The 16,464-nt window shown below is 37.1% G+C and overlaps 1 protein-coding gene across 1 annotated transcript; it reads left to right on the top strand.

Moving 5' to 3' along the window:
* Positions 1-13,802: 13,802 nt before the first annotated feature.
* LOC128120085 (zinc finger protein 644-like) lies at positions 13,803-15,330 on the top strand. The gene has a single exon (XM_052753840.1). It carries the CDS (start codon positions 13,866-13,868, stop codon positions 14,181-14,183), a length of 318 nt encoding a protein of 105 aa, XP_052609800.1. The 5' UTR covers positions 13,803-13,865; the 3' UTR covers positions 14,184-15,330.
* The last annotated feature ends 1,134 nt before the right edge of the window (positions 15,331-16,464 follow it).

The raw sequence follows: 16,464 nt of genomic DNA on the forward strand, positions 1-16,464 counted from the left end.
AACCAATACAATGATATGTAGTAATTTTAGGAAAAAAAATTGTACTTAGACTCTCAAGAAAATGAAACCACAATATTTTAAATATTTCTCTCCTACAATTACCTGGGAGAATCAGAAATCTCTTCTCAGACAGTCTTTGTTTCAGTATTGGAGTCTTAGTATTTCCAAAGTCTTTCCCATGTTTTTTTTTAAATAGATTTTTTTCATTCAACATATCTTGATTATGGTTTCTTTTCCCTCTGCTCCTCCCAATTCCTCATCACCTCTCTTCCCATCTGGATCTACCCCCTTTCTGTCTTTTATTAGAAAAGAAACAGGTACCTAAGAGATAATAATAAAATAAAATAAAATAAAAACACATCAGAATAGGACAAAACAAACGAACAGGAGAAAAAAAGACCAGGAAAAGTCATAAGAAACAGATATAGATACAGAGACATGCTTGTTTACACACTCAGGCATTCCATAAAAATGCAAAACCAGAAGCCATAAGATGTACACAAAGGAATTGTGGTGGGGGAGAATTTTAAAAAGAAAGATAAAATTTAAAAGAGAAAAATTCCCAACATAACATTATGAGACAAGGAATCTCCAAACGTGCCATTGAGTTTATTTTGTGTTGGCCATCTACTGCTGCAAATGTGGCATTCCCTTAAGAGTAGTTTGTTTCCCCAGTGAGATGTTTTCAAAAGAGACATAAATTACCACTCTCAACCTGTGTCTATCATTCTTTAAGAGATCACAAGGTGATTCAGAAACTGCTCAGTGCTGCCAAGATTGACACCTATATGATAAGTGTGAAGGGAAAATAGGCTGAGGTATACTGAATAAACCTCACTCCTACTTCTTTAAGGGCATACGGATAGGTAGGATGGGCGAGAAATATTCAACTGGCCACTCTATTCAGCTGAAAAATCTTCATTGTCCAGAGATGCCCAGCCTTCTACAGTAACAGCGCTCAGAATCTACCCATTCCCACCAATTTACCACACAAAAACTCTAGGGACTAGAGAGAAGTGAAGGTAGGGATCTATTATCCAGCCTGTAACAAGTTATATAAGATGATTAAGGGCTGGGCATGAAACAGTAAATCTGTATTTAGCAATAATATACAATTAAATTTTAGATTTTTTTGTTAAGTTACTGTGTGTATATGTGCATGCACATGTGTGTGTACAAGTGTGTGCATGTGTATGTGTGTGGGTGCACATGTGTGTTTACATGTGTGTGGAGACCAGAGGTAGACATTAGATGTCTTCTTCAATCTTTCTCCACCTCATTTTTTAAAGTTTTCCTATTACAATTTGTGTGTGTGTGTGTGTGTGTGTGTGTGTGTGTGTGTGTGTGTGTGTGTGTGAAAATCAGAGGATAGTTTGCAAGAATCAGTTCTTCCCTTCTACCTTGTGTTCAGGGCATTAAACTCAGCTGTTAGGGCTCTGTTTTCCCACTAAGATACAAAAAGTTAATTTTTGAGACAGGGTCTGTTACTTAATACAGGACTTAGTTATTTGGCTAGATTGTCTGACTGAAAAACTCCAAGAATCCAACTGTATTTTCCTCTTCTCCAGCTCTGGGATGATAGATGTACACTGCCATACCTGGCTTTACATGTGGGTGCTCATGTCCTCATGCTTGCACCATCTCATCAGCCCCTGTTAAATGTTTTTATCACAGCTTTATACACACACACACACACACACACACAATCATCTATCCATCTATCCATCATCTATCTATCATTTATCTATCATCCATCTATCTATCTACCATCTATCTATCTTATATGTATGGATTATAAATGCTTGAGAAAGACATTTACAGGTTGTAAAGTGGCAAAAGATGATTTAGTCAAAAAATTTTGCATATATTTCAAAGACACGGAGAAAGAACTTAGAAGCTTTCGAAAGAAAGATGTTTCAGGAAAGAAGGTGATAGATGCCTTTCCAGTTGTGCATCAGGGAATGTAAGGCGGAATCTCAAAATACTTTTGATTTGCATTTCCCTGATGGCTAAGGATGTTGAACATTTCTTTAAGTGTGACAAACTTTTCTTAGAGAAACATTCATTGGTAGTTGAGTACATGAATGATTAGATTCAGCTCATAGTACAGAATTAAGGGTAGGTTCATGAATTTCTTGATTAGTGTTCAGTAATGTACAAACAGAGGGAAATATAAATGCAGAGTGTCAGAACTATAAAAAGCATACTGTCAAGTCTTTTAAACATTAAAGAATAGGTGGTTAACTCTACTTGGGATCTTCCCTTTTCGTGAAAATAACTTTAAATCACATGACTCTTTATTGTAGTTGCTGCTGTTATTGCTGATAACTTTAAATATTACTTATGGCAGTGATAAGTCCACAGGAGAAATACAAATAGTCCTGCCAACCTTCAGTTGCTAAACTTATCTCAAAATAGATACATATTACATTTCTTTTGAATTACCATCACAGGCTTTCTTGACCATCAACACAGCACAATCTGACAACATGGCTTCACAGAAGAGCCAAACTAACATCTCATCCTGCAGTTAAGTTGCATCATCCTCAGCAACCAGCTCCTACTCTCTGCCTCTCCAAGCCTTTTACATCATAGGAGTACAGCAGCACTGGACACTGGGATGAAGACCAGACAGAGAGAATTGAACAGTGCATCCTAATGATGGTGTAATTGTATGCAGAGAGATAGACTTCCATGTAACTTCATTTCTGCACAAGCTACTTTCTCTCCCTGGTGGATGCTGCTCACATGATATGGATATGGGCAAACTGAACAAAGACTTGATTCTTTCCGAAGCTTTGACACTGACAAAGACAGAAGACAAATGAATAGTCATCTTCTGGGGGCAGAGTTTATTCTTTAATTCTGTTAAAAGGCCAGAGCTACAAGAAGAAGGAGAAATTCTAACTTCATGCTCAAAGACTTTGTGTGCTTTCCTGTGGACCTCTACTCATCCCTAAGTATTAGCTAAATTCCTGCTGATCTTCCATGAAATCAGAGTTTTATTTTCTTCTTGATGTTTCACATAAGGATATATCCTTGGAAAATTTCCCTTAAACACACTTCCTCTCTATTTCCAAATTTCTGTGCCCTCCTAGAAAAAATTAGATGACTTGTCCTCAGGGTCCTTTCTCTTAAAAGACAAACACACACCCACAAAGAAAAACAGACAAAAGCAAAATTTTCTGCTGGCAGAGAACAACACAAATAAAAATAACTTCCAAATTGTAGCAGTTTTGTTGTTGGTATTTGTTCAGTTTTATGTTTTTAAGACAGGGCTGAGTTCAAGATGTGTTTCATCTTCCCAAGTGCTGGGAATATAGACATTTGCCACTACACTAGGCTTGTAATGTGTTTGGGGAGGTAATTAACAACTGTGCATGTCTTTGTAGAGAAAATATCTTGTCAGGAAGCACCATGTATTAGCACAGTGTTCTGCTAAGTGGTCTATAGCACCCTAGGCCCTTTCCTCCAAAAAACTTTGTTCAATAAGAAAACACATACATTCCCATCAATAGACCACGTCATTGTCTAATAAATTGAAAAAGAATGCATAAAAAACAAAAAGGAAGATTTTTTAGGTATTTTGAAGGAAATCATAACTTTGAGGGTTAGAAAAAAGAAATCATATCAAATAATGACAGAAATAAGCCAACCAAAGGGGGCAGACACAGAATAAGTGTAGCTATCTAGTGACAGAGAAATTTTCTTTTGTGTCCCATACTGAATCATAAATGGGGAGAACAGAAAAAGGCAGAGAGAAAAGAGTTAATTAATTAGCCTTTATGGGCTAAACCAATTTGAATAAAGATTCCATATTTTCTTTAGTACCCAAATCCTTACTTTAAAAAAATCTTTACTCCCAGGTAATCACACCCTGGGCACTGTAGTATCTTAATTATCCAGCAAACCCAGATGCAACACTCATCTCCCACTGTAGACTATTAACTACCTCAAATTTTGTCTTGTTTTGTGTTACACATCTTGCTCAGCTATAATCACTTCAGGTCGGTGTCAGTAATATATGATTTTTCCTTCCCATAGATGCACTTGGCCCTAAATCAAGCAGATACATTTCCAACTGCTGTGTTGTGTTGCTGCTGGAAGTTTCAGAACACACCTGGTCTTTTTATAGATTAACACCTAAAATGGCATAAACAAAACAAAACAACCTTTTCTTTGAGGGATCCTTCAGTCTTCAAATTTTTTATTCAACACTAGGTAGCCAGAGATGGCACCAAATGGCTGAGAGGTTTTAAGTGTTGAATTGCTTGAGGAAAATGTTCTTGAGACATCTATATCACACACCCTGTTTACAAAGATCAGGGATAATCTCAGAGGAAGTGTTGAAAAGAGTAGGAGAGCGAGAGATAGTGGATACCTACAAAACTGTGTTCCAGACACAGCAGGACAGTTGCACAAAGCCATCTCTTGATTTGGCAAAGTGCTTAACACAAGTTCTTATTTATGGGATAAATATAAAAATTTCAGTCTTATCTATTATATTATGTTGGATCAAATGAAATAACATTGAAGTGATTTTAAGTTAGACATGTACATTCTTGGCAGTGTTCATATAAAACAGAGATCCTTGATGCCCAGCATCTATGTGTTAGTAAAAATAATGCTAGAATCAAGTAACTCACTAGCTGTGTGACTAGAGGCAAGTTACCATATTGCCCTTTGCCCCAGATTCTTTGTCAGTAAAAATAGAAATAATGTCAGAGTAAAACTGCTGTGGGATGGTCTGTATGTCAAATGTGTTGCTGATTGGTCAATGAATAAATCACTGATTGGTCAGTGGCCAGGCAGGAAGTATAGGCGGGACTAACAGAGAGAAGAATTGAGAGAACAGGACGCTGGGTGAGGGAGACACTGCCAGCCACCATCAGGACAAGGAAGATGTAAAGTACCGGAAGCCACAAGCCACGTGGCAAGGTATAGATTAATAGAAATGGATTAATTTAAGCTGTAAGAACAGTTAGCAAGAAGCCTGCCACAGACATACAGTTTGTAACCAATATAAGTCTCTGTGTTTATTTGGTTGGGTCTGAATGGCTGTGGGACTGGCAGGTGTGAGAGAGTTTGTCCTGACTGTGGGCCAGGCAGGAAAACATTTAGCAACATAAAACTTTTATTGGGAAAAGTTAAATGAAAAAGAAGTGATGTTCTGGAAAGGTGGCTTACCAGTCAAGAGCACTTACTGCTCTTGCAGAGGACCCAGGTTCTGTTTTCTGCACTCACACCAGGTAGCTCACAACTACTTGTCATTACAAATTCATGGAATCTGGCGTCCTTTTACAGCCTCTGTGGTCACCTTCACAAACATGGTACACAAAAACTCACACAGGCACACATGTACATTTAAATAAATGAGTAAATAAATCTTAGAAAAATGATTTTTAGGAGAAAGAAGTGATTAATTTTCAAGAGATAGATTTCAGGTTTTTGAGGAAGATGTTCTTGAGACATCTATATCACACACTTTCTTTTCAAGATCAAGGACCATCAGAAGAGTTGGAAATAGCATAAGAGTCAGAGATAGTAGTTGACTGCAAAAAATGGTGTTTTCCAGACACAGTAGGGCAGGTGCACAAATGAACCCATAGTGCTTGTGACAACATTCATAAGATCTGTTCACGCTCAAGCCAGACAAAATTCCAAAAGGAAAAGGAAAGGTGGACACTAAGTCTAATTCTTAGGTGAGGAGCTATTGGCATTAATAGCTGCTGGGAGAGGGAGGGTCTGTTTTACTTCCCTTTGTACTCCTGAGAGAGGGACCATGAGCCAGTGGATGGCTACACATTCAAGGATATACTGGCAGCACACATTGTACTGGAATGGTTTACTTAAGAAATAAAAAGTGGATACGAATTCAGGTGCATGGTGGATAGGGTATGGATCTGTGAGGAGCTTGGGGAAGGGTGGATATAGTCAAAACACATCGTACGAAATTCTCAAAGAAATTAAATAAATGAGAAAACATGGTATAGCAAAATCCTGAGTAGTTGTAACTTTAGTTTTCAAAAGTTATTTAGTATACTTATTTCCACAATAAATGTTCATACTCACCAACAGACCGAGAATTTGTTTTTCTCTACACCCTCACAACTGTTTTTTATTTCCTGCCTCATTATAGTTGTATTGACTCAGTTGTAATAAAATCTCAGCACAATTTCCATTTACACTCATTTGTAGATAAGTGTGTAAAGTCCTTATTCACATATTTACTTGCCATTTTTACTTCTTTTGAGAACTATCTTTATACTCACTGACTTACTCAAATGGACCTAATGAACTCTAATCTTGTCCTTTCTTTTTGGGTAAATTATTTTATAGACTATATGTCAGAAGTTTGTTTTAAGCACATATAAATGCCAATAGATATGATTGGGCTTTGAATTTTATTCCAGTAAGAAAGAAAAATAGCATATATTTTACACCTTTAGTCTAGTATCTTAAAGCTTATATGGAATTTTTCTCTAATGGCAAATCTCTATCTGGCTAGGTAAGGAATGTTTCTCCTTCATAGGCATCAATGGTCTGTGCAGGTTTTCAGTTATGAGCAAGAAGCATGTATTGTGTCATAACTACTCATTTATATTATTGTTCTTCAACCATAGACAAATGATAAATGGATGGATATGATTTTACTCTATTAAATTTTCTTAAAAGTTCAAATCACGGTTCAAAATTCTGGGAAGCCTCAGTTTCTGAACATTTATTAGCACGGACTGATTGACTTTCTCAAAGATTCCAATATCTTTTAATTTATTTTTTATTTTGTTTACATTGGTGTTTGCCTGCATATATGTCTGTGTGATGGTGTTGGATCCTGGAGTTACAGACAGTTGTGAGCTGCCATGTGGGTGCTAGGAATTGAACTTTGATCCTCTGGAAGAGCAGTCAGTGCTCTTAACCACTGTGCCATCTCTCCAGCTCTCCAATATCTTTTAAAACTTATTTCTTTTAGTTTTCAAGATTGTAATTGCATTATTTCCTTTCTTCCTTTCAATTCCTTCTATATACTCTTCCCATATTCTCCATCTTTGTTCAAATTCATACCCTCTTTTTTCATTAATTGCTTATTATTACATTTTTGTATATATTCCTAAATACATAAACACAATCTGATCAGTCTGTATGATTTTACTTTTAAGTATATTTTCATGGCTAACCATTTGATATGGGCTAACTAGTTGGTATACTCATCCCGGGGGAAGACTATTTCTCCTGCTCTCAGCATTCCTCTGAAAAGTTCTTCCAATCAAGGAGTGAATGTTCTAACAATAGAGGTATATTTTTCTGAGACACTTGATGTCTCTTCTCCTGCCTATTATAGATCTATTTTGAAAGATATAAGTCAACCCCTGAGCCAAGTTGTCATCTGATTAGACATGTCACACTCAATTGTTCATGACTTTGTAGATGCAGATAGGTAGTTTAAAGCTAGAGGTTTTGTTGGAGTGATCATTATATGAAAGGAAAGTATATGAAAGCAAAACAAAGTATTGTAAATGGAGTTTCTCTGTCCTGCCAGCAACTCCCAAATACCCACAGCCACTTCCCAAATTATCACACAGAGGCTTATACTAATTATAAACGCTTGGCCCATAGCTCAGGCTTATTACTAACTACCTCTTACACTTAAATTAATCCATAATTCTTACCTATGTTAGCTACATGGCTTGGTAACTTTTCTCAATACAATATTTTCATCTTGCTTCTTCTGCATCTGGCTGGTTGCTCCTGGTTCTGCCTTCCTCTTCCCAGCATTCTTAGTTTGGTCACCCCATCTATACTTCCTGACTGTCTACTGGCCAATCAGTGATTTATTAAACTGATTCAAGTGACAAATCTTTACAGTGCACCAGAAGATTATTCCACAGCATTCCCCCTTTTGTCTAATTAAAAAGGAAGGTTTTAATGTTAACACAGTCAGATTATATTTAAAAAAAAAACAATTATCCAGTAAGAATTACAGTTACAATACCCAATCTATTTGTATTTGGCAAAATTAGAGAAAATACTCTATTATCTATCTTATCTTGGTGAGTCTAAAGTTTTACATCTAATTTACCTTTTTATCATAACTAAGGAAAACCATAATCATAACTATCTAGTCTTTGACTCCATCAAAGACCCCAGAAGGGTGAAATGTTACCTAATGACAGGTACATCAGTCTTCCTGGACAGTCACCCAAAGTTTTCCTCTGCAAGTTGGAGCATCCAACTCTGACCTTCAGGCCTAGCATATCTGACAGACTTTCCTGTGAATCAGGGATTTTTTTTTTTTTTTGGTTTTTCAAGACAAGGTTTCTCTGTGTAGCTTTGTACCTTTCCTGAAACTCACTCTGTAGCCTGGGATGGCCTCAAACTCACAGAGATCCACCTGCCTCTGCCTCCCGAGTGCTAGGATTAAAGGCATGTACCACCACTGCCTGGCTAAGCAGGGAATTTTGAAGGACTGTTCTACCTTGTCTTGGCAAAGTTCAGCAGTCACCTTTCTCACATCCTGCTGGTCCAGTTTGGACAGTATATTGTCAGCAATTGAGGCAAGGGCAGTTTCTTTGCCCACATGGCTAGCTTTTGCCATACAGAAAACAAACTCTATAAAGAGTTTCTTCAATGCCTATCATCATCTCTGAAGTAAATTGGTGCTGCCAGGAGAAGATGTGTCTCACTGTCATGAAAAACCTGTTATTAAATATTTTAAAAGCCATATTCTGTAGGTCTTTGAGGCATTTGAAATATCTGAAATATATCAGAAATATATCTAGAAAACCTAACTAACATGACTGTAAGTTTGACTATTATAGATGACTATTAATCTGCATTTCTTAATTATACATTACATTTTTAAATGAATTGCATAAATATAATACCCTAAACAAGAGTAGAAATTTATATACAGTATAACAAAATTAACTTTAAATTTGTATCAATAAGCTAAAATCCATACCAGTGTAAAATATGTAAGATTAATAGTTGTTTTTTGATTAAAGTAGATTCAACAATCTACCCTTTCTATATTCCCCCTTTTCTTTTTACAATGAAATCCATGAATCTAATCTCCTTTGTTCAGCTTTTTTTCTAACCATTACCAATAACAACTTGTAACCAACCCCTTAAACAATGACAAATATCCATAATTTATTTTTGGGAATGTGGGCATAGTTCTCTAGACTACTTACTGTTAGTTGGTGGTGCTGGAAATCTTTGAGGGACCCTGAGAAAATTCAGGATTATGGTCAAGTCCTGACTGGAGAATTCTGTGAGGTTGGATAATCTCAGTCAGGAGCCTTGAAGCCATTCTTGATGCAGAACTCAGAGGAAACTGCAACAGAGGTGCTCTGAAATGTTGGGTCATCTGGACCATCTGTTCTCATTAGAGATTTTTCAAGGGATCTTCCTTGATCAAACCTGATTTTTCTTAATCTAGAATGTTTCCACAGCCTCTCATTTCCTGTGAAAACAAAAACATAACTTCTCCCCCAAAGTAACATATCTTTTGACTTAAATTTTGAAGTCAAGATAATTTAAAAATTGGTTGGTTTAATATGGCAGTTTTTATAATCCAAGGTCTCTTAGCTGTGGTAATATATTGTATATCCCAATAAAGCTTGACTGAGGATCAGAGGACAAAGTCAGCCACTAAATTAGACATAGAGGTCAGGCAATGGTGGCACACACCTTTAATCCTATCACTTGGGAGGCTGTGATCCATCTGGATCTCTGTGAGTTCAAGGCCACACTGGGAACAGAGCCAGGCATGGTGGCATACACCTTTAATCCCAGAACTTGAGAACTCATGTCTTTGCTTGGGAAGAACACATTCTTTTAATTCCAGGAAACAATATGGCAGGACACAGAAAGGTATACAAGGCGTGAGGTAACAGGAACTCACTCGCTTGAGACTGAGGATTTCATAGAGGTAAGAATTTGTGGCTGGCTTGCTCTGCTTCTCTGATCTTTCAGCTTTCACCCCAGTATCTGGCTCTGGGTTTTCTACTAATAAAACCATTTAGCAATTCATGTTATACTTACCAGCAAAAAATTTTAAAGACAACACAATAATATACATAATCCAGACTCTCTGTGTATTTTCCATCTTTTTGCATCTTATTATAATTTTATTACTCTATTCCCTTTTTAAGGACTTTCTCTACTAAGCCTACATACATTTTCAAACATACTATAACCCATTTATAGGATTTTTTGGCCTGAATCCATCTTTACTGCATATCCCTATCTTTTGCTGACCACATGAGTCTTTAAACTGCTAAGCAGTGGCTTTGGTGGCTGGCTCCACCCATTCCTCAGTTCCTTGAGAGTCTAGTCTTATGGCAGAGGTACTTTTACTGCCAGCTCTGGAAACCATGTTTACCATTCCAACTCTGGGAAGTTTTTGAGTCCACACTGCCACTGAGTAGTATGCTACCCACTGCTCATAAACTCTATTTAAGTGTTTGGCAGCAGGGTCTCTTAAAAGAGCCACTTGGTTTTTTCCACTAATGCTGTGTCAGGAAGCCATCTCTTAAAGGAGCTGTGCCTCTGCTCACTGACAGTAAACAGAGCCCACAGGAGAAAAAAATGGTTACCAAGAAGCTGAGTTTGACTCTGTTTTCCTGTGTTTAGAATCCTTTTTTTAAGCTTTGTTCGGTCTTATGTGAAAATTCTGACCAAACATTTGGGTGCCATGTGTAAATGGAATTTCTCTATCCAGCCAGCAACTCCCAAATACCCAGCAGCCATTTTACAAGTTACCACACAGAAGCTTATATTAATTATAAATACTTGGTCCATAGCTCAGGCTTATTACTAACTATCTTTTACACTTAAATTAACCCATAATTCTTATCTATGTTTAGCCATGTGGCTTGGTACCTTTTCTCAATACAACATTTTCATCTTGCTTCCTCTGCATCTGGCTGGCAACTCCTGGCTCTACCCTTTCTCTTCCCAGCATTCTTAGTCTGGTCACCCCATCTATACTTCCTGCCTGCCTACTTGCCAATCAGCATTTTATTAAACCAATTTGAGTGGCAAATCTTTACAGTGTGCAAGAGGATTATTCCACAGCAAAGTATAAAAGGATGTAATGGAATAGGAAGCAGGGATGAATAGAGACAGTCCATGTAAAAATGGAGGTTTACTCCTTTTTGCTATTTAATATACTAATTTTACTCTTTTGAATTTTCACTTTTTAAATGTGTGTGTGTGTGTGTGTGTGTGTGTGTGTGTGTGTGTGTGTGTGTATGACTCAGTCTGCTAAGGCAGGCTTTTTGTAAATGGTTTCAGAACTTACCACTCTTCACTAGACAATTATGAAGGTGGCTCTTCTCTGGGAAAGTTAAATTCTCCTTCTCCCAGCAGTCATTAGTTGCCTATAGTTCTTGGTTTAGGGGTGGACCCCACGGAATTTTCTATTTCCATGTTAACATGTTCATTGGTCTTGCCATTGCCTGGTCTTGTTTATGCATCCAATTCTAGGAGATACTCTTTCCCACTAGACTTCCTAGTATTCTGGTTCTTACCACATTTTTGCTTCCCTCTTCTTGCAATGTTCCTTGAGCCACAGATACAGGAACTGTCTAAGTGGACATAAAGTCCACTCACAAAGTGGGAAATTATACCTGAAATTGGAAATCTAGCCAGTTTCCTGAAACCTAGTGAAATCATGAACCTTAGGAAAATACCACACTGCTTCTTTGTTTGACCAGCATAATCCCTAGCTACATTCTAAATCTTATTCTTATACCAACAGGTAAGTACAGCTACCACCTCTTTATCAAAGAAGCCTCTTTTTACAGCAAGTGGAGACCATAAGAGAAAGTAGGACTGGACACAATGAAGGAATCTCACATAGAGCCCAGCCTCAACACATACACCATGCAATTTAGTTTCTTTTCTTTTTTGAGACATGATTTCATGTAATTCAGTCTGGCTTTAACCTCTCTATGTAGCACAGGATGGTCTTGAACAGTTGATCCCGCTTTTGTTTTCCCAGTGATGAAATTACAGCAACAAGTCACCACATCTAGCTGCAATGCATGCCTGACAATACCTCATCATCCCAAATAAGACCAAAAATAGGGAGATCTCATTTACACCACTAATGACTGAGCAGAGTATGATCTCAACTCCATATGAGAATCAGATCCAGAGAGGGTCATTGTTGACAGTGGTCAGCTAACTGTACCTGCTGAGAGGTAGAGGCAAGTTCTATTTCTAAGGAAAATCACTCAGTGCTTTCTTAACATGTATTGATTTTTGCTCCTTATGTATTTATGACTGCATTGTAGCCTCAGTATAATATCTGTGGGGGGGCCATCCCTCAGCCCTGCATGTCCCCAGAGTACTCTTGAGTAGAAACAGCAGGAAATATTAGTTAGAAGGATAGAGGGGAGAGAAAAAGATAGAAAATACAGGCTAGCCTTGAGAGGGCCTGGATCCTAATCCATCAGGCCTTGACTGTCTCTGCCCTAGGATATTTAAAGGAATGCCAAGAGGTGGAGCAAAAGATCTCCCCCCCCCCCCATGTACAGCCAAGTGCAGACCATCTCAGACACCTGTACTCAGGCCTGTGGTCCAATCATCCTCTTTATGCAGACCTGCTGGGTAAAGCCTAAATGGGCTCCAAGAAATATCTGTGGACATGTTATCAATATGTTAAGTTGTATCTCATAAATGGCAAGAAAAATAGACAATAAGTTCAGAACACCAAAATTGTTTATCTTGTAATATAATGACAGAAATATCAAAGTTTATGTCTCCCAATGAATATATGACATAGAATGACCCTTGGGATATTTTTGATATTTAGAAAGTCCTAAATGGCAAGTGTAAATAATTATTAGCATTGGTGCAATAGAAAGATTTAATAATCATATTATTTGAGCAGTAACATTTGAAAACTTTTAATTTTTATTTAAAATATTTACTTATGTATACTTTATGGTTATTTTTAACATGAATTCAGATTTATCAGGTAGGAAATATTATTTTCAAATATTAAACTAGATTTTCTTTTGTATATATTAAAATTGATCAAAGATTTTTACAAAATACAATTCTAACTGTACTCTTCACCATACATTCTATTAGAATAAATGCATTTCCTAAGCAACATGACCATTCCTATTCGTTATAACTAATCCAAGAGTCTGGGCATAGTTGTTGAGGAGAACAGGAACACTGGTTTTTGTATCATTTTCTTACAAGCCTAATTATTTGGAAGCAGGACTTCTCAGAGTATTATACAGTTCTGTCTTTCTGGATAGTAATGTTTGCACCTTATGAAGATCCTACTCTGCTTGCAGTGCATTTTTATCAATCCAGTTAAACCTTAAGGTTGTGCTATGCAATTCAGATGGCCTGCTACATAGCTGTTTCCTCTAAGATGAAGCATTCTCTCCTAGAAAAAAAAAAGCAGAAAATATTTTTTCTACAGATATTGATATTTTCTCTAGCAATTTTTTCTTAAAAAGTACTTTAAAACATTTAGTGTAAGCAGAATGCATAGTGGTCACTACTTTTTAATTTCCTGTGCTTCAAATGATGTTCCTTGATCATTTTTACTTGCACTTCACGAGATCTTTTTCCTCTGGTTTCTTTTATACTCAGCATCTGGCTAAGTCAGAAAGTCTTTCCTAAGTTATAGTCACTTGAGAAGCTGACTCATTAAAGACATCCTCCATTTCAGTGAACTTGACATCCAGTTTTTGAGTTTGATTCATTCTCAAATTTTTCATCTAGCTCCTTACATTATATTTTGTTTAAAACATAAAAAACTGGCCCCGGTTTGACGCACACGGCACCAAACTGCTTGATTTAATTTTGGATGAAATTATTCTTGCATCGAGATGTTAATAAGCCAAAATTTAGCTTTAGATTGTAAGCAAAAGAAATCAAGGTCAAGATCTGGAAGCAAGAAGAAAATGCTAACATTACCTCATGGTGCTGACGAGGTTTACATTCTCCGATGCAGGTTTTGTGGCCTAGTCTTTCGGGGACCACTGTCTGTTCAGGAAGACTGGATTAAGCATTTACAACGACACATTGTGAACGCTAATCTCCCACGGACTGGAGCCGGAATGGTGGAAGTCACGTCACTACTTAAAAAGCCTGCCTCGATTACAGAAACTTCATTTTCTTTACTAATGGCAGAAGCAGCTTCATAGAACCAGGAATCCTTTTAAAGAGCAAATTTAATTGGATGTAAATTTAAAATTCTTTGTCTTTTTTTTTCTTTTTTTTTTTTGTAAGCTACATCCATTTATAAATACTAAAGTAGGAAAAATGGGGGAATGTGAATTACATCAGAGCAAACTGAATACTTAAGACAGTAAGTAGTCTATATTTTATATAGGGTGGAAATGTGTTCTTAAGGTTTACTGAATTTTGTTGGCTGAGTTTACTCAATTAAAGGTCTTACATCTGAGAGCCATTTGTAAAATGTTGCACATGAATTTACAGACAGACTTACTGAAAGATTATGTTTTCTGCAGTGTTATCAGAATCAAGACTCTGTTTCTTCCCCACACTTACATAGAAAACTAAGATATTATATTTTGTTGGTATGTATTTAGTGTTTTGTATAATACCAGGAACTGCTAACTAAATTCACTCAACTTAGGGCATTAAATATCATGTACTTCATAGTTTGAGACTGTTCACCCAAATAGGGCAGAGTACTATCTATCTAGTAGATGTGTAAGTGTTTTTTTAAATCACATGGAACGGTTTTTTTTTATACTAAAAAGTCGGAGGGAGATTTGTTTAAACAAGTATTTCTAAGAGAAATATGTACATAGTCCTGGAAATTATTTGTGGTAAGGAAGTGTTCTTTACCCCAGTTGCATTTCTCAGACAATGAAGTGGTGCATCCATGCTACCTCCTACTTTGTCAACAAAGATGCTATTTACCCTTTCCATTTTTGTATCATAATAGATTTTAAAAATCTAATGTTCTTTATTGCAAGACATACTTTTGTTAACAGATTTGTTTCTTTGTAACGTTTTACGTACAGTTTGACATGCTTACAGGACAGGGTTGTCTTTATTTAACATTGTAGAAATGTAATTAATAAACCAGGCTCACTACACGATTTAGATAGGCTTTCTCATTTATATTCACTTCCAAATTTGATCAGTTAGCAAAACTATTAATACACAAAATATTTCTACATATGATGAGAATGTTTACAATTTCAATCTTAGAGCTTGTTTTGGATGTGATTATATGTATGAAAATTGTGTAACACTATGCTCATGCTAAGGACCGACATAATGGAATTACTGAAATAAATGTGCTGTGAGGAATGGAAAAAAAAAAACATAAAAAACTATTTAATATATTTCATAAGCAAGTATAAAATACATATTTCATATAAATATATTGATATAATTTATATAAACACATTTATATAATTTATATAAATTTATATAAATGGTTATGGTTATATAAATAGAATATATAACATGTATATTTGTTTATATTTGTCTTATATTTGGTTCACTTTTTTAATTTTTTTATTATTATTTTATTTTTAAGAAATTTTCTATTCATTTTACATACCAACCACAGATCCTCCTCTTCCCTCCTCCTGCCCCCTAGCCTTCTCCCCCAATCCACCCCGCATTCCCACCTCCTCCAAGGCAAGGTCTCCCATGGGGAGTCAGCAGAGCCTGGTACATTCAGTTGAGGCAGGTACAAGTCCCTCCCTGCTGCACCAAGGCTGTGCAAAGTGTCCCACCATAGGTACTGGGCTCCAAAAAGCTGGCTCATGCATCAGGGATGGATCCCTATCCCACTACCTGGGGACTCCCTAGCCAGTTCAAGCTAAAAAACTGTCTCACCTATCCAAAGGGCCTAGTCCAGTATCATGGGGGCTCCACAACTATTGGTCCACAGTTCATGAGTTTCCACTAGTTTGGCTGGCGGTCTCTGTACATTTTCCCATCATGATCTCCATGTCCCTTGCTCACAGAATTCCTCCTCTCTCTGTCATTGATTAGACTCCTGGAGCTCAGCCTGGTACCCGGCCATGGATCTGCATCTGCTTCCGTCAGTTATTGGATGAAGGCTCTATGATGACAGTTACGGTATTCACTAATCTGATTACCAGAGTAGGGCAGTTCAGGCACCCTCTCGACTATTGCTAGCAGTCTAAGGTTGGGTCATCCTTGTGGATTCCTGAGAACTTTCCTAGCACCCTGTTTCTCCCTGTTCCCACTATGTCTTCATTTATCATGGTATCTCTTTCCTTGCTCTCCCACTCTGTCCCTGTTCCAGCTCAAACCTCCCATTCCCTTATGTTCTCATCCCCATCCCTTGCCCTTTATTAACACCCCCTCCACTCCCAATTTGCTCATGTAGATCTCATCTATTTCTCCCTTGCTGGGTGATCTATGTGTCCTTCTTGGGGTCCTCCTTGTTAGCTAGCTTCTCTGGAGCTGTGG

The sequence above is a fragment of the Peromyscus californicus genome, unplaced genomic scaffold, assembly GCF_007827085.1.
Source record: "Peromyscus californicus insignis strain IS unplaced genomic scaffold, ASM782708v3 Scaffold_24__1_contigs__length_46423439, whole genome shotgun sequence".
Lineage (NCBI taxonomy): Eukaryota > Metazoa > Chordata > Mammalia > Rodentia > Cricetidae > Peromyscus > Peromyscus californicus.